Below are 22,515 nucleotides of genomic sequence, written 5' to 3' on the forward strand. Positions count from 1 at the left end.
TCATACAATTAAGATGAAGAACAAGTGAGATTTAAACCCATTTGGGTTAGCTCTAGAGTGCATACACTTAAGTAGAATGCTATTCTGTCTCTTCTGAATACACACACACACACACACACACACACGTATAAATAACATGTCCATTATTTTCTTTAACCTAATGGAAACCACCGGTTAAAACAGGAAGAAAGTCTCCAGTTTAAAGAGAATTTTACAGAAGTATATTTCAGAAAAAAATAATAAATTATACATACAAAGAAGATTTTGGTCCCTCTAAATTCTCATTCTGATAAGCTAGACCCTCACTACAGCAACTCTAGAATTCCCCCTACATACATACATATGTGTGTGCATTTATGCATGTGCACTTGTATTTGTTTGTATATGTATTATACATATAATCCCAACGGTGGGAAATTTTTCTTCTCTGAAGAGGATTTTATCTGGAGATAATCAAGAGCATTCTGAGCTAAGACCAGTGGGTGATGTAGAGTTGTGCAATATTAATTTGAAGTAAAAATAAGGTTGGGCTAAAAATAATGAAATGGCCTTTTTAACATTCAGTGACCAACCGTGACATTTACTTTTTCTAGCAAAGGATCTAAATATCTTTGGAATTCCATTATAAGGTGGGTCTTCTATTTCTCTCCCCAACATTTTTCTTCCTCTCTTCATTAATGAGGGTAACATGTTGGAAACTTGGACATATATAAAATTCTTTGTGTATATGAACTCCATACTGTTTTGTAGCTTATGCAACAAGCATAAGTTGCCTTGCCCATTGAGTCCATATTGTGGTAAAAGGAGCACTCTAGTGCTGTGAGAATGCAGACATTGTAGTCACCCAGGAAAGTCTTCCCTTCATAAATAGTTCATTAGCAGATTTTTTCATTTTTACACTTGACTGAAACTTAGTTTTCTTTATTTTCACATTTGTGGGGAAAAAAATCATTTACCCAGTCCAAGACAAGTGGAGATCCATTTGCTGTATGAAAATGAACTCTGTCCTTGGCATATTTGTGGAGTCCCGTAGTGGTGTTCTCTTACCCACTGCTGCCATCTGCTGGTCTTATGCCTGTTAGATTTTAGAGTAAGCCGTGCATAATGCTCCAGTCAAGATGATGCAAAATGCAAATATCATCAATAGGTAGTTTTGTAGACCCTGAATAATAAAAAAATGTAACTGTAATTAAGAAAATTTGAATCAAACATGCAGAAAGCACAGACTCTTAAGATTGCTAGGGACCTTGCTAACTCTCTGCTCCAGCCATCTGCATGCTTTTTGCTCTTCCTCCAAGCAATCATTCAGATTCTCTTGAAAACCCACAAGAGCCTTGCTAATTCACCCACTCAGTAAATACATGTGGGCATCCACTTTGCATCAACATGTGCTGGAGTTAAAATGGTGAGCAAAATGTGCCCTTATGCAGATAATTATATAATATGGGAGACAGAAGTTAATCACAGAAAAGAATGTTACAAAGTGAGAGGAATGTTAATAAGTAAACAAGCATGATTGTTTCTGAGGTGTGTTACAAAGGAATCTCAATGAGGCTGGTTTGGATGGTGGAGAATTAAGCTTCTAACTGTAAGTATCAATTAATTGGGCAGGGAAACAGGTAGCGACTCCAGGTAGAAGGAATTTTATGTGCAAAGCTCTGTTGTATGAGAAAGTATGATACTTGCCAGGGAAAGAAAGTCAGTGTGACCCATGCAATGAGTTAAGTGGATAAAAACCAGGTTGGAGGGCTATGGCCCAAACATACACGGGGCTCATAGGTCATGTACAGTTTGAGGTTTTATTTTTCCAAGTAATGGGAAGGCAAAGACATAGGCAGCTGGACATGGTGAAAAGATGGGATTCACATTTTATAAAGCCCACACTTATTTGCGGATGGTGAACAGATTGGAGGGGTCCAGAACGGATGCAAGGAGATCGTTAAGGAGGCAACTAGAGTCTGCTTGGGGACAGATGATGAGGTACAGATGGAGAGATAGAGCTCGATCTGAAGGGTGAGAAAGGAACAGAGAGACTGAGTTTGCCTTGTCCAGCTATGGGTAGGTCCACTGATCTTAAAGATGGGAAACACTGAGAACCACTTCCCAATGTGGCCAGTCCATCTCTGATTAACAAATATCTTTCTGTGTTAAGTAGAAATATTTTATTTACCATAAGTTCTATCTATCTCCAGGGTTACAGATAGATCGATTCTAATCCCTCTCCCACAAGATAAACCCTGAAACATTAAAAAATAACTGCCTTATATTCCTGAAGCAATTTTTTTTCCTGATCAGTATTTTAGCTCCTTTGACCATTTTTCATATGAAATAGTTTCAAGCTCCCAGGCTATTCCCATCTGAATACTGGCCAGGCTGTCTATACCCCACATTAAATATAAACCCTGGTGCTCTAAGGTAAGGTTTGAACATCATGAAGTAAAACAGGACCAGCACCTCCCTAACTGTAGATTTTCTGTCTATGTTTAGACTTTATGTCTAAAAGTGCACTGAGATCTCCTGACAGTCAAATAATATAATATCATTATTAGCTCTTATTAGGATTAATGCTAATTAATACATAGCCAAAATTACAAAAAGCGTATAGTCTCTTTCTTCAACCTAATAAAGAATTGGGAGAGAATGGATTAATTGACCTGTATTTGATGATGAGACAAGTCTTTGTAAGTTGAGTTGGGGACAGCTGAATTTTCTGATTCACTGTGAGTAGGAATATTACCCAAAGTTCCTCTAATACAAGTTCCACAAATGAAAACAGCACCACAAAGCCTTGCTAAGTACAGAGGAGCTTATTAACACACACACACACACACACACACACACACACACACACTCCTGCTAAGACTTTAAGGTTCCCTGATATCTTGTCAGTGTTGAAGACTGCAACCTTTACCTAGATACCTGTACTGGTGGAGAGCAAGCACTCAATACCTATTTGTTCAAAGAATGAATACACTCAGGTGATTTCCAAATGTCATTTGTGAATTAAACAGTTGATAGAATTACTTAAGTAAGAAAAAACAACATACGGGGCCCTCACTTATTACCATTTTATAACCTGATTATGGGACTAAGCTCTCTGATTATTTGCTAAGCTCTCTCCTTTATTGTCTATGTAGACAGAAGAATAATGTTCTCAGAGAGTGAAATATTTTTCCCTTTAAGGTGAAGAATCTGTTCAAACTTCCCAGTCTCCTAGAGAAAAAGACCAATTATATTTGGGCAACAGCAATTGTTTCCCTTCATCAAAGGTGAATATTAGCACTTAAAAGATCATGCTAACATTCTCCCCAAAGCAAAAAGTTTTTAACTTGGATTTCTGAAACAGTTACTAAGGTCACAAATCATCTCATCCTCTATCTGAGATTAGCTACTGACCTATAAATTGTTGTAGTGATAATCTCCTGTATTTTTGTAGACATTGTGGCTAATGTGTGTTTCTAAAAATAATAATTTATATCTAGCTTAAAATAGCTAAATATAAAATTCAAACAAATTTCAAACAAAACAAACTTCCCAAAAGGAACAGATAGCAGATATAAAAGAACACTGGAAGTGGAAAATATCCAACTGGTGCCCTATGGCATTAAGATTAAATGAAATCATTAAACCCTTTAGCACAAAAAGTACTTGGATCTCAGATTAAGTTCTTACTCCTGCAGGTTGTAGACTTTCCAATATGTGTCTTTGAGTACTGCTTCAAGACGTAATTGGTAGGGCCTAAAAGTATAGAGATACATGTGTTGCTTTTGTTTTCCTCTAGGGTTTTATCTTGCTTCTAAGAAGAATAATGTTTAAAAATTCTGATAGGATTTTGGTGTCAGTGTTCAGTTGACAGCTCTTTCTTAAACTCGGTGGCATGTAAAGTATTTAAAACTTGCCTTTAAGCCACCCATTAAGAGGCAGTTAGGCACCTGCACTGAATGATAAGCCTCACTGAATACTTCTTAAATTTTGTTTGTAGACAGATTTGTAAGTTCTTCTTCCGCTTTTTTTTTTTTTTTTTAATTCCCAGAAGGTCAATAAAAGTCACTCTCTGCTTTCATCTTGGCCCTCTCTCTCTTTATTTTTACATACATACTTGGCCAAACTCACTCTCAAAATTCCAGAGACAATTGCGCTGGAATTTTGTAGAAATCACACTGAATGTGAATTGGAAATAACTGTCTACTGACAGCAGTGAGCTGCTCCCTCAGGAATACGGTGGGCTTCCCCATTTGTTCTGATATTATGTTTTGTAGGAAGTTTTTTGTGGGAAATTGAGTGGTTTTATAAATCCAGCAGGTTTCTTGCTGATTATTTTCTTATCTTTTAATAATTTCTATAGTTTTCAATAATATTTATTTTCCACTTTTTAATCAGTTATTGGTATTAGAAAGCTATTGATTTTATATTTATCCTATATTTCAGCATGTTACCAAATAATCTTATTGGATCTCAAGATTTTCAGCTGACTGGCTTGAATTTTTAACGAAGATAATGTTACATGCAAATGACAATTTTCTCATTTTCTTTCCTACATCTATGTTGCCTCTTTCTTAATTTAATTTATCACACTGGCTAGGATCTCCAGAAAATATTGAATAACAACAATAATGGAGAAATCTTTTGACTTCCAACTTAAAGAGAAGACCTTTTGTTTTCAGCTTTATTGAGGTGTAATTGAGAGAGAACTTTTGTTTCACCTTAGCTATTTGTTTGCTATTGTTTTTTGACAGACAGCTTTCTCCTATTTGAACATTTTGAAGAGTTTTTTTTTTAATTAAAAACTGATTTTTAATTCTAGCACATGCCTTTTGAAAAAATATTATCACATAGCTTTTCTCTGTTTATCTAACATTATATTACAGTGATTAATTTGCACATTATAAACTATCCTTGCACTCCAAAGTTAAGCCCTACTTGGCCATGGCTTTTCATTAAAAATTTGGTGTGAGCTGTCGTTTTAAAGGTGTCCATAAGCAACAAAAAAAGCTTTCTTTGAATGTCTTTTAGTTCTTTTTAGAGGACTAAGGAATTAACAGTAGGCTCAATGTTTAGGGTTTCTCTCTCCCAAGAGGTTCTTGTAACTAGAAAAGAAGATTTTTGATTCAGTTACATTATTACTGCAGTAGTAACTAAGGTAATTTCCAAATCCTTTATTTTAAATTTATTTTTGGTTTGTGCTTCTTTTTAACTATAACTGCAAATAAGCTATGCTCACTTGTGATTTTCTAAGGCTTCAGTATGTTATACTAGATAATAAACACCCAATTTTTAAATAGAAATCATGGGGCACCTGGGTGGCTCAGTCGGTTGAGTGTCCGACTTCGGCTCAGGTCATGACCTCATAGTTCGTGAGTTTGAGCCCCGCGTCTGGCTCTGTGCTGACAGCTCAGAGCCTGGAGTCTGTCTTCAGATTCTGTGTCTCCCTCTCTCTGCCCCTTCCCCGCTCATGCTCTGTCTGTCTCTATCTCTCAAAAATGAATAAAAATGTTAAAAAAAATTAAAAAAAATTAAAAATAAATAAATAGAAATCATTACCCTGATTGGGGCAAAGGAAATACTTGCAAAGAGATTACGATATGTTTTGGACATAGAACTACTTTTTGTGGAAAGCAACCCTAACTAAAATAAATGACAAGTGTGTATGAAAGTAATTTATGGCTCTATAAATGTTTTAAGTTGTCTTATGCATTAAAAAAAATAAGATATTGGTGCATATATTCCAAAAAAATTTATTATTTTTTAAATTTGAGAATCTTGTACTGTCAAATTATGGTTTTCTAAATCAAAACATTTCATTTAAAATACAGGAAATGATATTTTATATCTAATATTGAATAATCAATCATTTTAAGGATCATCCAGGTAGATGGGTCGCCTTTTGGTTCCCAGATACTAGTAACATCAGATTGTCTTAGAACCAGAAATTATTTGTTATTATAGCTGCAGATTAAGATAGAAAATATTACATCTATGATGCCTTGACAGAGTGTCTCTAATTTGTATAAATATTTTTAGTAAAAGCTATTACAAAAATACTATTCACATATGTTCCTCAAATTAAGGTAAATGGGAAAAATTCTGAAAACAATTAAAAAGTATTTTTTTAAGATTTTATTTTTAAGCAATCTCTACACCCAACATGGGGCTTGAACTCATAAGTACAAAATCAAGAGTCACATGCTCCACTGACTAAGTCAACCAGGTGCTCCTACAACAATTTTTAATGAAAACAACACACACACACACACACACACACACACATCCTAGAAGTATTTAATAAATGCAATTTTAAATCGCCATCATTTACACTTGAAAGAGAAGTGGTAATAGTCCCTTGCTACCCCACCATTTTCTTATAAAGTTGCTGGTTTGCTATGGAGCTTTTGAGAGACATGAGAACCAACAGAAAAATCTATTCCCAAGGTCCATTTGCCTCAGGGATATTTTAATCTTAGGATAAAAAAATCTTTCATCTTGTTTATCTGCCAGATTTTACATTAAGTAAAATTTCCTTCTCATCATATTTTATTGGTTATTTAACCAAAATCTCTTAAAGGAAAATAAAGTCAACTAAAGCATTTTTGGACTGGGGGCTGGGGTGGAGAGAAATATGTTTCATAATAATTATCACAGCTTTAGTATTTTCTTTCCTTGTTAGGGATGATAACATTTTGAACATCTTCACTTGTTAAATCCTTTCATGTGTTTTCTGCCCTGGGCTTAGGAGTCACATACAGTTTTCAGAAAAATAACAGAAACATAGTATTAAACATAGTATTAAATACCTTTCTTACCTGAACCTACGCCTGTTTTCTAAATCTGCCCTTTCTTGTACATACCTGTATTTCCTTAAACTTGAAGACACCCCACATTGCAGCTATAAATCCTGGACCCTTAAATAAAAAGAAAAGTTCTAATTAGATTAGTTATTTTTCTGTGACGTGTACTCTACATACAGTAAATTGGAGAGATGACCTTATGCTTTGAGTAACTTTTTGCCATGAAAACAATACAACAATATTGTCAGCTTAAACTATTCATAATCTCAGCTCTAATTCAACATTAACCAAGGTAGCATTAGGTAAAAAATAAAGATTTTTTTGTTTCTTTATGATTTTCATATTTATTATATTGATGATGCTGTAATATTTTGTGCCATCTAATACTTTTCTTTAATGTTATCTACTTATAATATTTTAATAAACAAATAGTTTATGTTTTTCTAACAAACTTAGGACAATAGAAATAGGATTAATAGAAGTAAGTGTAGGAACAACTGATAACTTTTTTGGGAATGAGGCAATCTCATAATTGAAGAAACTGTAGTATGTTCTCTGAGACCCAGCCAATAATGTACTTTAAAAAATTTCTTGTGGCGCCTGGGTGGCTCAGTCGGTTGAGCATCCGACTTCAGCTCAGGTCATGGTCTCACGGTTCGTGAGTTCAAGCCCTGCATTGGGCTCTGTGCTGACAGCTCAGAGCCTGGAGCCTGCTTCCAATTCTGTGTCTCCCTTTCTCTCTGTCCCTCTCCACCCCATGCTCTCTTTCGTTCAAAAATAGATAAACGTTAAAAAAACTTTTTTTAAAAATTCTTAAACTGATACTATTGCACGGTGATGAACTATGTCTAACATTAAATCCCAACGAATGCTAATGACAGTATTATGGAAAGATACAAAAGCCATGTAAAGATAAATAAGCAATAGGTTTATTCAGACAGGAATAAAATAATATAGGAAAAGGAAATGAGAAGAAGTAAGGTAGAAAGGATGATACTGCAGTTTGAAACTTTTAGCTATTAAAGTTTATTAACTTTTTATAGCTGAGAAGGAAAAAACAATTGGAATTTGGTCTTTGTGGAGAAGGTGTATTGTATCAGCATTTTTAGGATTCCTTTTCAAGCTCTGCACAAACTCTGGAAGAGTTTCACAGAAACAATTCCAACATGTTTTTCCCCTTCCACTACTCCAACCATCTACACGGCTGGGTCAGCAAAGTTGGACTCTACTCCCGGTATGTAAGCAAAGCAATAAAAATACTTTACTCTGTTTATCAGCATCTGGAAGGTTCAACATCAAAAGAGCCAGAGAACTAGGTCAAAGGAACTGTCTTTTATCAGTGACGTAAGGTCCTAAGCCTCAAAATCCAAATCAAACAAGAAGCATCTGCGTCCTTCAGGCAATTCCACACTGACTTGGGACAGGATAAGAGGAAACAATAGAATGGGGGATATAATATTAATGTTATCATGCCAATCGCTCAAGAATTTTATCCTCTCTAATCTGAAAATTTATATCCATTCAGAGAAGATAATAGAAGACAATGCCAAAAGGTATCATTGCCCTTTGAGGCTTTTTGGGTGATGATTTCCTAAATATTAGTTTAGACGTGGTCTAAGGGTTATTGTAGGGAGTGATGTGGTTATAGGAATGGTGCTTTGCTAAAAGTAATGCAAGCACAATTCAGAGTGTGGACATCCTGTCTGATTCAGGCAGAGGAGAGCCAGGTAGGAAGGAGTTTTGGATAAGAAATAGAGCTGATTTTTTGGCAATTGGGATTGCATATTTCCCTTCCATAAAATGAATATAAATTGCACATTTGTAAATCAGCCTTTGAAAATGAGGTGAGCTTGAGCTATCTTCAGAAGCTGAGCTTCTGAATAAACTGATTCAGCTTTTAGATTTATCAGAGAAAACTTAGAGCAGAGGGAACAAGCTTGCTCCTGCTACATGGGTTTTTTTTCTTCTGTTTTCTTCCCTCCCACCTCCCTCTCTCTTTTGCTTCCTCCCTCCCTCCTTTCTTCCTTTCCTCCCTCCCTCCCTTCCTCCCTCCCTTCCTCCCTCCCCCCTTCCTTCCTTCCCTCTTTCCTTTTTAATTATCATTTGCTAATAAATAATATAGATGCTGCTTTCAAGAAACTCACAATCTAGTTACCAGTGAGTACATAACAGTGGAAATATATGCACCTGGGAAGAACAGTGCTCCCGGAATTTAAAAAAAAGTGCTCTTTTGATAAAATAAAATTGATCATATTTATTATTGTTGAAGCTGGGTAATGGGTATGTTTGAAATTTTCCACTAAAAAAAGTTAACGTTAAAAAAATCTAGTTCTCCCAAGAAATGAAATAAAGAAAAATATGAGATCGTTGACGAAAAGACTGAATCTTGTCTGCATGTGGAAAAGGTTGTTTTTGGCTAGAGTAATGAAAGTGAAACCAAACAAGAACCTAGTAGTAATGTTGCTCAATTCCCTCAATTCCCAGGAACACCTATTTTCCCCAGGTAACAAACCCCAGGCACCAGAGGAAGCTCCACCTGGTAGGTGAGAAGACTTTGCTTATATCACGGTGATTCGAGAACAGTGCTTCAGACAGGCAAGTCTCCAAAAGCCACAGTGATTACTCCCACCGACCATCTGCCCATACCTCACCTACCTCAGCAATTTATTTCCACTGAATTAGGCTTTAATGTTTTGTCCTAAGTCTTTACCATAATTTAATACAAGAAAGAGTGATAGAAAAACCAAATCTCTGTCTACTGTAAATTTGTTTGAGGAATATTATTTATTGTTACTCAGTGTCCTCTGTAAAAGGCCCCATGTGATACATTCTATTAAGAATTTAGTGCCAGAAAATAAATGGTCTCTTCTGAGGAAATAATGTGTTAAAAAGAATTAGCTACCCCATTTACTCCCTTTCGTAAGTACAGCGCAAAACTTGATGTTTAATCATATAACTCATCCAGAGACAGTAGTTTGCTTTAGCACTTCCTGAAAGCCTTCTTTAAAAAGTACCAGATGAAGTTCCACATGAGGAGTCTGAAGTACTTTCTGTCTCACAAGGTTTTCATGAGCTTCAAGTGCCAGAATATACGCAAGAGCATTTTTAATTTATAAACTGTCATCTAGAGATAAATACTGTTATAAACAGCAAATTACAATGTATCCAAAATAACATTAGGTAAAATGACCAGACAAAAACTGCAAGGATATCAACGATTAATAAACCTGCTAAAATGAGGTTAGCAATGTTCCCTTAGTGGTCAAGGACATGAGACCAGAGGCTGCTGGTGAATCCACATGAAACTATTATACACATCGTACTCTTAAAAAAATCAAACTCCATGACAGTCCTCAGTGATTCACTAGGGCTGCTTCAGAAAAATCAGATTTACCTTTAAAAAACAAAACTGGGGAAAGACGAGTTAGCTACTTACAGCAGTGATTATTGGAAAACTGACCACAGCACTGAGAGAGTGGTTAGCTATGAACCAACAGCAGGTAGCTATTGCCCAAAGAGCTCCTGACAGGAAACCTGAAACACACACAAACAGTGCACACTTACAAGCCACGTTCCTCTCCTGAAAAATCCATGCTCTAGATACAGCAGGAATATTAAGTTGCTCATATCAACGCATTCCCACTGACATTGTCGGCCAACATGGATTTTTGAGCTGTGTTTTACGATAATTTTGGAAACCAAGTCATTTTTTTTTTTTTTTGCTCTTGATGGCTGTGGGTATAATTATCAATTTTTTCACTTTCTTGACATTAAATAAAATACCCAATGTTGTGGTTGAGGTAAAGATTGGGTAGTGGAGAAGGACCAAGGGACGATACTGGATCTGAGCATGCTCTGTGAACACCATTTATGCTAAACTATAAACATAAAGATGTTTAGAGCTAAGGGGGAAAGAAAAGCCTCCTAGAATTTGAAAGAAAATACCAGATATAAATTTCAGGATAGTTTAGCTAAGTGTTCAGTACATATCTTATCATTTTTTATAATGGTATAGCAGCACACATTGACTTTACTGAATCAGGTATTCAAAATGAATCTCTGACATATGTTTTATTTTGTTCTTAAAAAAATTTTGCTTGTGGACTTATGTCCCAAATTGCATTATGGCAAACTCTGAAATAAGTGAGAAATTATATGTATTTTTTACCACCAATGCCGAATGGGTTAAGCCCAAAGCATGCGCATTCAACATATGCTTTTTTCAAACTCTAAAACGGCTTCTTATTATTTTTCAGAGAAAATGTTTGTTGACCTAAGTGACTACAAATTTCTATTTGTTGACACTTTAAAAAAAATAGTCATAGGACTCTGACTTTTAATAAACATCCTGAGGTAATAAAGAAGAAATAATAAAGTCTGATGGTCAATTTACAAGATATTCTGGTGTAGGAAACCAGTGGATCTTAGATTCACTGCTCAAGTTTCAGGTTCTGTGATGACTAGTATTTCATATCCAGTTTCATGGCTTTTAAATCCTTCATATTTAGTTGTGAGTTGGGTCAAAGCAATTAGGGAATGAACATATACACAGACACACACACACAGGATGGCTTGGTTTCCAGATGACAATTAATCAAACTAAGTGAGTGTACTCTCACAGAGTAAGATTTTTTATAGTAAATATTCTTACCTGGCAAGACTGCTTCAGGATATAGCTTAGGGTTATTTTTCATGGCTATACAGTAGGCGAAAAAGTAGACTGTACTTGTAAGAAAGATGCCGCTGAAGTGTGCAAAAACATAGTCTAAATCTGAAAATACATATTATAAAACTCTCAAATGTGTCATTCATTTCAAATATATTTAAGGTTCTAATAATAAAACAAATCCACCAAAATTAACCTTAAAAGTAAACAGTCATTAATTATATTTTATTATCCTAGTTTTCTACATGCTGTGTATATGGAATTAAATTAACATATTTAAAACTTAGAAATATGAAGTGGTCAATTAGTTATTATAATCAAGTCTAAAAGACTTTTTTATGATTATCTTGGAAAGATAAATAAGAAACTATAAACGTTATGTGAATACGATCTTCTTTTTAAGAATTGTATTCAGACTGGGGTGCCTAGGTGGCTCAGTCTGTTAAGCATCTGACTCTTGATTTTGGCTCCCATCATGACCTCATGGTACATGAGACTGAGCCCTGCGTTGGGCTCTATGTTGAGAGTGTGGAGTCTGCTTGGGATTCTCTCTCTCCCTGTCTCTCTGCCCCTCCCCTGCTCACACAGTGCTCTCTTTCTGTCTCTTTTAAAATAAATAAACATTAAAAAAAGAATAGTATTCAGATTTAATTTTATCAATGGCTATAGCAAATCTCCAGGTAGACTGTATTTGGGGCGTGTGTGTGAAAAAATTATGGGAGTGCTAATTTTATATGGTGACCAATTTGGAGACCAGCATCTCTGTTGCAGATGACGTTATATGGAAGGATATTCAGGAAGTTATCCCAAAGAGAGTTTTATTCAATTGTTTATTATAAATCTCATTACATTATGGTGGCCCAATATCTGAGAAACTGCAGTTCCACTGATTGTTTGATTAGGTTGTACTCTAGTCATACAGACGGGTGTACTATAACTTATTGGCTGGGAAGGCCACATTGGATGTTCCTCTCAACTAAAATTTTGACAAAGATGAGCGGCCATGTTTAAGGAGAAAAGCTTGAACATCAAAGAGTTTGTCTATTCTTCTAAAATCTTAGACCCTACTTCTGGATCAACACATCTATGGACCACCACAAGAGGCAACATAACACAGTTTTTAAAAGCACAGACCACCTGGGTGGGATCTTCAATTCACTACTTGCTAACTTTGAGACTCAGACAAATTACCTAATTTCTCTCTTAGTTTTCTTAACTGTAAAACAAGGATAATAATGGCATCTAACCCAAAGGTTGCTATGAGGGTCAACTGAGTTATTATTGTAATGTGCTTGGAACAGTGTCTAGCACAGTTCACGTACTACTTATGTGTTCGTTAAATAAATGAAATAAAAAATTATACCTCCCTAGGATTATTTTTGAATAAATTGGAATAAGGTGTATTCCTACCAGACTACATTCAAATTGTCATAGGATAGATCCCTAAGAATTGATTGTACTATTTACATAAAGAGATTGTTGAGTACATTGTTTATTATGTCCCAGGACCAAGAACAACTGTACTCCTGGGTAATTAGTTCTTTTTATCTTGCATTCACTGATTTGTGGGACTGATCTGATTTCCCTTGTGTCTGTAAGAAACCTTAGAGCCAAATTTATGGTTCATTTCTAGACAGTGTACAGATGTGTCACAGAGTTTAGACTCATTCCTGGTTCCATTTTATTTTTTCACTCTTTTTTCTCCTTCTCTTTTAATTTATCCTATGTTACTCTATTTTTATTGTTTTTTTTCCTTTACAAATGAAAAGAATAAAAACACCAAAAGTATTGTATACACTCTTATAAAAAAGACAGAAGTTAGTAAAATATTTGAGTGGTGTTCATGGGGCTGAATATAAAAAAGGAAGGAAGAAACAACGGTCTTCCTTCCTTACTCTATCCACTCAATTAACGTTGTTCAAATACCAGCTTTTTTTATCAGTCTTTCCCTCATGACTTTTGCCCTTCAAATTTTTCCCTTATCTGAACATAGATCACATTCATTTTCAGTACCATCTAATTTAGAACTTGATTACCCACAATCTCATTCTTTTATGATTTCATTGATGGAAACTATGCTGTAACATAATGATAGGACTGCTGCAGTAGACACCCTTTCATCTCCTGATGAGTCTGTACAAGGCTATTTCATATAGTGTTAAGTTTATACCAGAGAGACTAATTCTATCACTAGAAACTGAGATAACTTGGGAGCCTATGTTGGGCTTTTCAATGCACTACTTTATGCTTTAAAAACAATATCCTCTAACGAGGCTATACTTTGACCTTTATTTCATTTTAAAGTGATATGTACCGCACTTCAGTTTTTTTCTTTTTAAGAGGAGAAGAGTACATATTTTCCCAGAGATTAACTAACTGGAAAATAATCTCCAAATCTTACTATAAAGCCAGGAACCATGTGTTAACATCCAAGTAGCTGATATAAATCCTGACTAAAGTTGATTATATTTATATTTGATGATCATGTGAAAATAATCAAACAGTCCTTTATTACTTTTAATCTATAGTGACCATTTACAATGCAAAATATCAAATCTATGTGCCAGGATTTACTATGTAATCACATTCTTTTTATATTCTTAAGTAGAAAAACAGGTATGGAGTTTATTTATAAAGTAAAATAATGTTTTACTCTTACCATACTGGCTTGCCCCTGTGTATATGCTATCATTTCTTTTGCTGTGGTCCTTTATATAAATGATTGGCACAAACGTAGACCCGTAGAGTATTCCAGATATCACTGCAAGACTGCAGCCCCTTAAAAAACAAATACATCACTGCTAATCTTGGCCCACAGCAGTATTTCTGACAAACACACAAATGGAATCATAACGAAAGCATGCTTCAGAGTATAAATCACAAGCAGTTAAGCAGAAATCACTCATCTATCTCAAGCTCCATGACTGTCAAAAGTCAAAGAAATACCCTGCAGGGTCAGAGCAGCATCAGGGCACAGACTGAAGCTTTGGCCCCCCACTGTTTAATAGTGGACGTACACAATTTACAGAAGTTATAATGGATTATCATTGTAAATTGTCATTACATAGATAGGACGATTGCCATCATAATAAACTTGGCTCTCTAAATATGAACGATTTGTGAACTGATGCTATGCCCTCTGCTTCTTTTTTAACCAATAACACCCAGCACAGGGCTAGGATAGACAAAATACTAAATGCATGCTTGTTCAAAACAATGATGGAAATCCACAGACTTGCCTATGTCAATTACGCCTTAGTCAACTATGGCACGGTCAAGAAATGCTGATTTAATAAAATAATTTGGATATTTGCAATAAAACATTACTTTTTGTAAAAAGAGAATATTTCATCTTAGCACGGGGTTCATGTTGACTCCTCAGACTTGGGCCTTATTCACATGAAGCAAGTATTCCCAATAATCTTAAGGAGAGATGATTAATATTTTGGAACAATCCCTTTAAGTTAATACAAAGGATAATGGCATGAAACAAGAAAGTTTTAGGCAAAAAAAACCCCAAAACCAAACAAACAACAAAGCCAAACAAACAAAAACCAAACCCATTTCTTTCCAAGCTTAAAAACATATTCTTAAAGTTTATTTTAATAGGTGCTCACAGGGCCAATCAGCTCTATCCACACTGGAAATCCCTGTGTCCTGGTGAAGCCTGGAGCACATAGTCCTGAAAGGGGTATCCCAGGCACAGACTGGACTAATAGATCAGGTCTAGCCAATCATGAGACAATCAAAAATGGTCAGAGAAAGACAGGTATCACATGATTTCACTCATATGTAGAATTTGGGAAACTTAGCAGATGATCATAGGGGAAGGAAAGGAAAAACAGAGAGAGAGGCAAACCATGAGAGACTCTTAAATATAGAGAACAAACTGAGGGTTGATGGGGGTGGGGGGCTAAATGGTGACGGGCATTAAGGAGGGCACTTATTGGAAGGAGCACTGGGTGTCATATGTATGTGATGAATTACTGGGTTCAACTCTTTAAGCCAAGACTACACTGTATGTTAACTAACTTGAGAATTAAAAAATAAATATACATTAAAAATGGTTTTCTTAACAATCCCTTAAGAAGGGAGAAACTTTGTGAAAAAATGTGGTTTTTTTGAGAGACCAGTTTTACTTTGAAGCAAAAACAGCAACATGTTCATCTTCCAAAGCTTATTTGTGAGCTCATTCTTTCATTCACTCAATTGATTTAAACATTCATCGAGCATTTGTTATGCACCAGGCACTGCCTCTTTCCCACTGTGAGAATAGTGTACATACTAACAGAGGAAATGCTTTATATTCTTCAAGTGCTTATGTGTGTCACCACAGAAGGTCCAAAACAGTCATTGACTGTAAATCGCAAGCTATATGCTTACACATTTTCACATTTCTCTGCGAATCTAAAAACGTCCCACAAGAAACTCTAAAACACAGGGGCTGATGGTAAGCCAAACTCTCTCAGTCTTTATGATAGTGGGGGGTAGAAATACATGGACCCAGAGTATACTACTATATTTGAAAATGAATATCTTGAGATTATAAAATCATCTAGCACATGAGTGTAGGGACTTCCAGCGGACGGCAGGCCTCCTGGGCAGTGCAGTATTAGATAAGTGTATTTCCTAATTCGACTGTGATTGCTGAGAGCATATCGGTCATTCTGTGCTGTGGCCTATATTACCTCTTTTACTTTAGGCACAAAATTGCTGCAAAATGAGATTGCTTTAGTCAGCTTCTTATTGGCCAGAGATACTGCACTAGCTTAAGAATTCCATGAAACACTGAGATCAAGGACCTCTGTACCTAAAAACTCAGCAGAGGACAAGAAGGTCTCTCCACCATCAAACTACAGGAGTCAGAGCTTATGTTACCATTTTCTTCTTGAACTCAGATGAGTATCACTTCACTCCAGTAACGCTTGCTTTACCCAAATATGAAAGAGAATAACGGAACCTCTTCTTACACTATGCGCTGTTGCAGTGTAGAGAGTTTATCCACCCAGGAATAGTCACGACAGGGATCTTGAATTTTGTTGATCACCTATTGAAAATATTGGCATGAACCAAAACAAAACCAGCACTCCTTGATAATCACATTGGTGACAAAAAGATTTTCAGTGTTTTTCTCTTCTTTCCCAAACGTACTTTAAAATATGAACAATTGACATTATGCATTCTGATTCTGTGGATATCTCCAGACTCAAATGTTTCTGATTCTGTTCCTCTTTCATTCAGAATGGTTTGGCAGTTGGCAACTTCTCTGTTTAAATTTTTTCAGTTTAATACATGGCTACTTTGATACACCTATCAAAAGTAACAGAAGTTAACAATGCTTGTGTTTCTTTTGCATATTTTAGTAATCTGTTAAAAAAATTAGAACCAAGGAAAACTCAGACTCTTCTACGGAATACCTAAGATTGATAGGCAGTTTTCTTAGTTTTTGTTTTTGTTTTTTTTTTTTTTTAACTGAATTACTTAATAAAACATGTCCAGCCATGTTTCATGATTAGGTTAATATTCTGAGCCAATAAAAATTAGAGGCAAATTTATAATATTTATAATATTGAATATGATCATCTTTGCCTTTTGGCTAAAGTTTACTTGATGTAATACTCTTACTGCTCTTGTAAGAGATAAGAAGTAAGATTTGAATTCTTTGTCATGCGTTAAGTCAAGTTTTCCTTTGGCAATACTGCTTTCTTTTGTGATGAGGAGTTCATAATGTATGGTTGTGTAATACCCAATCATGCTGCTTATGTATCTTTACACTTGGTTTGCTCATATCCCTCCATCTTGCTTAGGAAAATCTAAGGCAATTAGCCTACAATTTATCTTGTACTAGGTGGCATTTCTTTTCTCGTTCTCTCCCTTGGCTTGAAGAGTGGTTTGAAGATTCAGGAGGTATCCGAATCCATAGGGTAGGCAAGGAACATGGGAATGCTCCTTCACTCAGTCGCAATTTGTCCCTTCTCTCTGTGACATTTTCCAGAATAGAGATGTCTATGGGTTAGCAAATCTCTTTCCCTTATACTTCAGCTAATTATTAGTTAACTTTTTCAACCTAACTAAGGGTTCAGTCACCTTATTTGATGAGGGTGATAGAGGAAGAGGGAAGAGAGAAGAAAATGTTAATTTTGAAGTAAGGAGTACAGGGAGCACCCTCAGGGAGGCAGTACGTCAGTGGGGGCGTGGGATTCCAGTTTCAGAGGGCATCTGGATAGCAATGGAGCCATGGCAGCTAGGAGAGATACTTGAAATAGAAAGGACTAGAGTCTGGGCTCATGGCAATGGGGGTTCGCCCTGAAGTCATTTCTGTGTATGTGGTCACTGGCACCTGTCTTCTGTCAGATCTCTTATAAATGTTGCCCCTATTTAATCTAGATTTGCTACTCCAGACTCATTTAGGTTCTTCAAACTCAACCAGTGATTTGTTACATATTTCTTGTCTTTATCTTCGAGTGGAAAAGGATGTGGCGAAAGAGAAAAAGGAAGAAAATCAAGTCCTACTCCAACTTCCCTATGACTTGATTTATCCTTTCACTGGCTGCCTTTGATCTATTTCCCACTACTCTCTCAGGGCCTTACTTTCAGACCTCCTTCCTCTCTCTTACTAAAGTAACTTTCACATTCTTCTTCAGCCTTTAGGGTCTTCTTATTACAGAAATCCTTAAGCCATTCCAAAATATGGGCTTGTTTATACATCGCCTAGTTGGGATCTACCAATAATAGATAGAAGTAGGTCTCTGTGATTGGTGAAAAGCTTTCCTGTGGCAATCTTGATGGATCGCTACCTAGACCTAACTATAATAAATATGTAATATGAAAACATATTTTAGACAGCCTGGATGAAGGAAAAAAAGAACTACTTTCCCATCTGTGTTTCAAATCTATGCACTTTCCTTTTACCTTAATTTTATGTTTCAAATCATATGGTTTTTCATATTCCACTCACATGCTCTGTCATTAACGGTGTGGTGTCCACAGAACTCGTGCTGCTTGGTATTTCGCTTTTGATGAACAAAAATATGAAAGCACTGTAACAAAAGTAAATTTTAGTGATGGTTATCATAAGCCTGGTTCATATCAAACTGCCTACATTTTTATGAGAAAACAGCTTAAATCTAGTCCTGACGATATGATTACTTCCAAACTGCCTCTTCAGTGGCCCTGTCATTTCTCTAGAACCGCCATTCTCTTTGGCATCTCTCATTGTCCTTAATTGCAACAAGTTAGAGGCTTAACTTATAAGATTTCCCCTCAAATCAGATTTTTCTCTTGATTCTATTGTTTCAGCCAATAGCTGCATCTTTCTTTTAATTCTTACTTAACTCTGGAATCACATGGTAAAAAATTACCTTGAATGAAAACCACCTTGAATGACTATTTTGCACCTATGATGCCAACAGAACCCTAAAAGTTTAAGAGCATCCTCAGGTGGACAAACAATAGAAGACAGATAACCACTGATGTGAGTGCAGAACTATACAACCCCCACTGAGGAGACTCTGGGGCCCTAGAACACGGTACATCCACACTCAGGTGAGGCCACCTTCATGGTTACACAATGGGATGCTACATGGCTACAAAAAAAGAAATGAGGCTGACCTCTGTGCTCTGATATGGAAAGATCTCCAGAGTATATTTTAAGAAATAAAACACATACACATAAGCCTGATGATTTTTTCCCGTTTAGCATTCTCTCATAATGCATTGTCTATTCACGTCCAGTATCTTTGTAACAAATGTTTCACTTAACATTGACTTTTGAACCATGCAAATAGGTTAAAATGTGTTAAAATACTGAATGAACTTCAGAAAATTGACACCTTTGGTATACTTTTGGCATTCCTTTAAAAATTTTTTTATGTTTTTATTTTATTATTTATTTATTTATTTATTTATTTATTTTTGAGTGAGAGACAGAGTGCAAGTAGGGGAGGGGCAGACAGAGAGGGAGACACAGAATTCGAAGCAGGCTCCAGGCTCTGAGCTGTCAGCACAGTGCCTGATGTGGGGCTTGAACTCATGGACTGTGAGATCATGACTTGAGCTGAAGTCCGACGTTTTAACCGACTGAGCCACCCAGATGCCCCTTGGCATTCCTTTTAAAAACATGCTTGCATTGTTCAAAAGTTAAGACAAGATAAGCTTTCAAAGTACATATGATGCTGAAATAGTGTAGGTAGCTAAGTGCACAATAGTGCATATAATGTGTTATTTTTTAAATACAAATTAAAATTTCTTAGTTTCCTTAGTTCAGTCTCTCACATGCTTTAAAATCTTGAATGGTTCCATATTCTTTTCTATTGCAAATTTAACTTTCCTTTTTGAATTTTATTACTCTCTGCATTATGTTCCTTACAACCTACTTGACATAGTTCTCCGCATGGACTTTCATCCCTGCCCGGTCCCTGTTTCAGCTTCTCTTTCACCCTCTCCAACCACCTGCTCCTGCTTGTGTTTCTTCCTTAGCTAGACACACCACGAACTCCCCTTTTCTTATCCAAACTAAAGAAGAATTGAAGTGCTGTACTTGAGAAGAACCCTCCTCCCTCCCAGCTCAGTCCTCACAGAATCTTCCTCTCCTCTGAATCCCCACAACACTAAGGATAGTCATCACGTAATCCAGACCATTTACAAGTCGTTGTAAACTTTTTTCTCTACAGGTTTTCTAATTCAATGGAAGATATCACATCCTTCAAAGTTCTCAAAGTACTTAACACTCAGTAAAAATGAATGCATAAAACCTAATTAAATGTGTATTTCTTAGTTAAACATGTGCTTACATACATGTTAATTTGCAAAGCTATCATTAGACATTTCAACTGCATTTTCCTCACAAAGTTACAGTAAAAACCCTCTACTTTGTATCAACCAGTGTGTCTTCGTAATAACAATACAGGATGGTAGAGATACTTGAAGGGTACCAATGTTTCTTCAAACAACTGTACGACTAGGCAACAAATCCATTAGCCTCTCTGACCCTCAGCTTTTTTTATCTAAGGAAATGGGGGTGTACCCACTTAATTCTTTATAGAAAAGAATTCATAAAATTTTCAGTGTACTTTTTGGAACATGGTAAAATCTCAAAACAGGTTAGTAAATAAAGAGTCTATTGGGTGGAAGAGGGAGTTTTGAGCATGAGAAAAAGAAATCAAGACTAAGCAATCAGTGGGTCTTAGCTTGTGTGAGCAGTGTTTGTCATAAAATAGGTAAGTCATCTCGATTAGATCAAGAGGGGGTACAGGGCACTAAATTAAGACAAGGTAATGACATTTAATTTATGTATGTGAACATAAAACCAAATAGATCACAAGGTCTTTTGGGCTACAGACTTACAGAACTTGGTACAGTGTGTCAGACACAAAGTTTCACGATAAAGTCTATGAATATTGTCAAAAGCATGGGAAAAAAATCAATATGTTTTACCTAGGGGTGCTTCTCTAAATTTTCAACCTTTCCAGTCCCCCTAGATTTGTGACCCTATACATCTTACTATTAGTAAAACTGGTGTATTTGTTTTTACACTCACAACTGAATTCAACAAACCTTTATTGAGCAGCTATTAAGTGTCAAGCACTGTGGCAAAGTCTAATGGTGATGGTGGGAGAGATGGTATAACAGAAATTAACAGACTTTGCCCTTCAGGATCTCGAAGTTCAAGGATAAAGGAACTGTATGAATAATACAGAACAGACCCTGAGAATTTCTGTAATAGAAGAAATACAAAATGCAGTGGAAGTCTAGGAATGACTCATTCGAATTAGGAAGAAATCAAGAAAACACATAAGATGGAAAATGTCCATTGATGTGTAAAGGTGGCCACAGAGGCTGAGGAAAGGGTCTTAGGGCTGAGGGAAATGTCTGCAGCATGTTGTGCTAAATAATCCTGACTCAATGACTTGACAATACAGGGACAAGGCTGATCTAAGAAGAAGGGTTGAATCTGTAACTGTGGAGGACATGCCAGATTAAGGAGACAGATTTATTCTGAATCCAATGGGGAGTCTTCCAAGGTTCTTAACCAGAAGAATGATGACTGATTTGATAGCAGATACGAGCAAGTTAATCCGGCAATAGGAAAAACTGGAATTAGGGAAAGTAGATGTGAGAGATTTTTATAATCATATATAGGTGGATATAGCATAGGGAATTGGTGGAAAGGAGAGGAAGAGCCTGTGATACATTAAGAAAAAATTTTGCAGCAGGATTAGATACAGGATGGGGTATGAAAGGAAAAAAAACTCAAGATGACTAAGGTTTTGAATTTGAATAACTGTGGCTAATACATTCTGCAAGAGGGGAAACACAGGAAGAGGAAAGAGTCTGCAGGGAAGGGTAGAAAAAGAAAAGCAATTCTGACTGTGAAATACTGAAGGCAGAGAGAAAAGAACTAAAAGTCTAGTGTTTGTGGAATGCTGACCATGTGCCTGACCCACCAGGGTCCTCTTCCGTGCCTTATCTCACTTCAGATTGGGTGCGAGGTGCCTGGGGGGCATCTATGTAGAGATAGAGATGTATAGCTTGGTCCGTAGTTAGATATAAGGACTGTGGCTCTGAAGAAAAGTAATGGCCAGAAACAAAAATTGGATTTCCTCACAACACGACTCTCCAGGATAAGCAAGTTAAGTGAGAAAAAAACGGGGAACAGACTCAAGGATAATCCAAAGCATTTTTTAATTGGAAAGGAAATCTGCTTTTTTATGAACTCTGACTTCTGGATCTTCATTAAAGTTTAAGAGAACATTGTTTCTTAGTTTCAGCTCTACTCCCATCACCCACCCTTATATATTCTCTCCTGAACCATGGATACTAGAAGGCTGAAAACTGTATCTTCCCAAACTGTATTAGCAGTTAGGTTTGCCAAGGGGAGGCATACAGATAGGCTTAAAGGTTGGGGGAAGCCATTTTGTTTTGATGGTGGCTCTGGTTTCAGGAGCAGTGGTAACTCAGGGCAGAGGTAACCGTATTGATTGGAGAGTGAGCCCCAGGGCTTTGGGAAGAGCCCCTTCTCCTTCTGCTTCACTGGGCCTTATCACAATTTTGTAAAAAAATTCC

General features: G+C 36.3%; 1 protein-coding gene across 2 annotated transcripts in view; it reads right to left on the reverse strand.

The window, feature by feature from the left end:
- Nucleotides 1-382: 382 nt before the first annotated feature.
- TMEM144 (transmembrane protein 144) overlaps nucleotides 383-22,515 on the reverse strand; it is a 35,021-nt gene continuing 12,888 nt past the window's right edge. The window contains exons 6-12 of one of the 2 annotated variants that reach the window (XM_030312844.1): nucleotides 18,410-18,491; nucleotides 16,422-16,498; nucleotides 14,111-14,229; nucleotides 11,437-11,556; nucleotides 10,222-10,319; nucleotides 6,846-6,899; nucleotides 383-1,162 (exon numbers count right to left, since the gene is read on the reverse strand). In XM_030312844.1, coding sequence (XP_030168704.1) covers nucleotides 1,079-1,162; nucleotides 6,846-6,899; nucleotides 10,222-10,319; nucleotides 11,437-11,556; nucleotides 14,111-14,229; nucleotides 16,422-16,498; nucleotides 18,410-18,491 — 634 coding nt within the window. In that variant the 3' untranslated portion in view covers nucleotides 383-1,078. The remainder of the gene's footprint in view (nucleotides 1,163-6,845; nucleotides 6,900-10,221; nucleotides 10,320-11,436; nucleotides 11,557-14,110; nucleotides 14,230-16,421; nucleotides 16,499-18,409; nucleotides 18,492-22,515) is intronic. The other variant, XM_030312846.1, reaches the window with a different exon arrangement.

This window comes from Lynx canadensis, chromosome B1, assembly GCF_007474595.2.
Source record: "Lynx canadensis isolate LIC74 chromosome B1, mLynCan4.pri.v2, whole genome shotgun sequence".
Lineage (NCBI taxonomy): Eukaryota > Metazoa > Chordata > Mammalia > Carnivora > Felidae > Lynx > Lynx canadensis.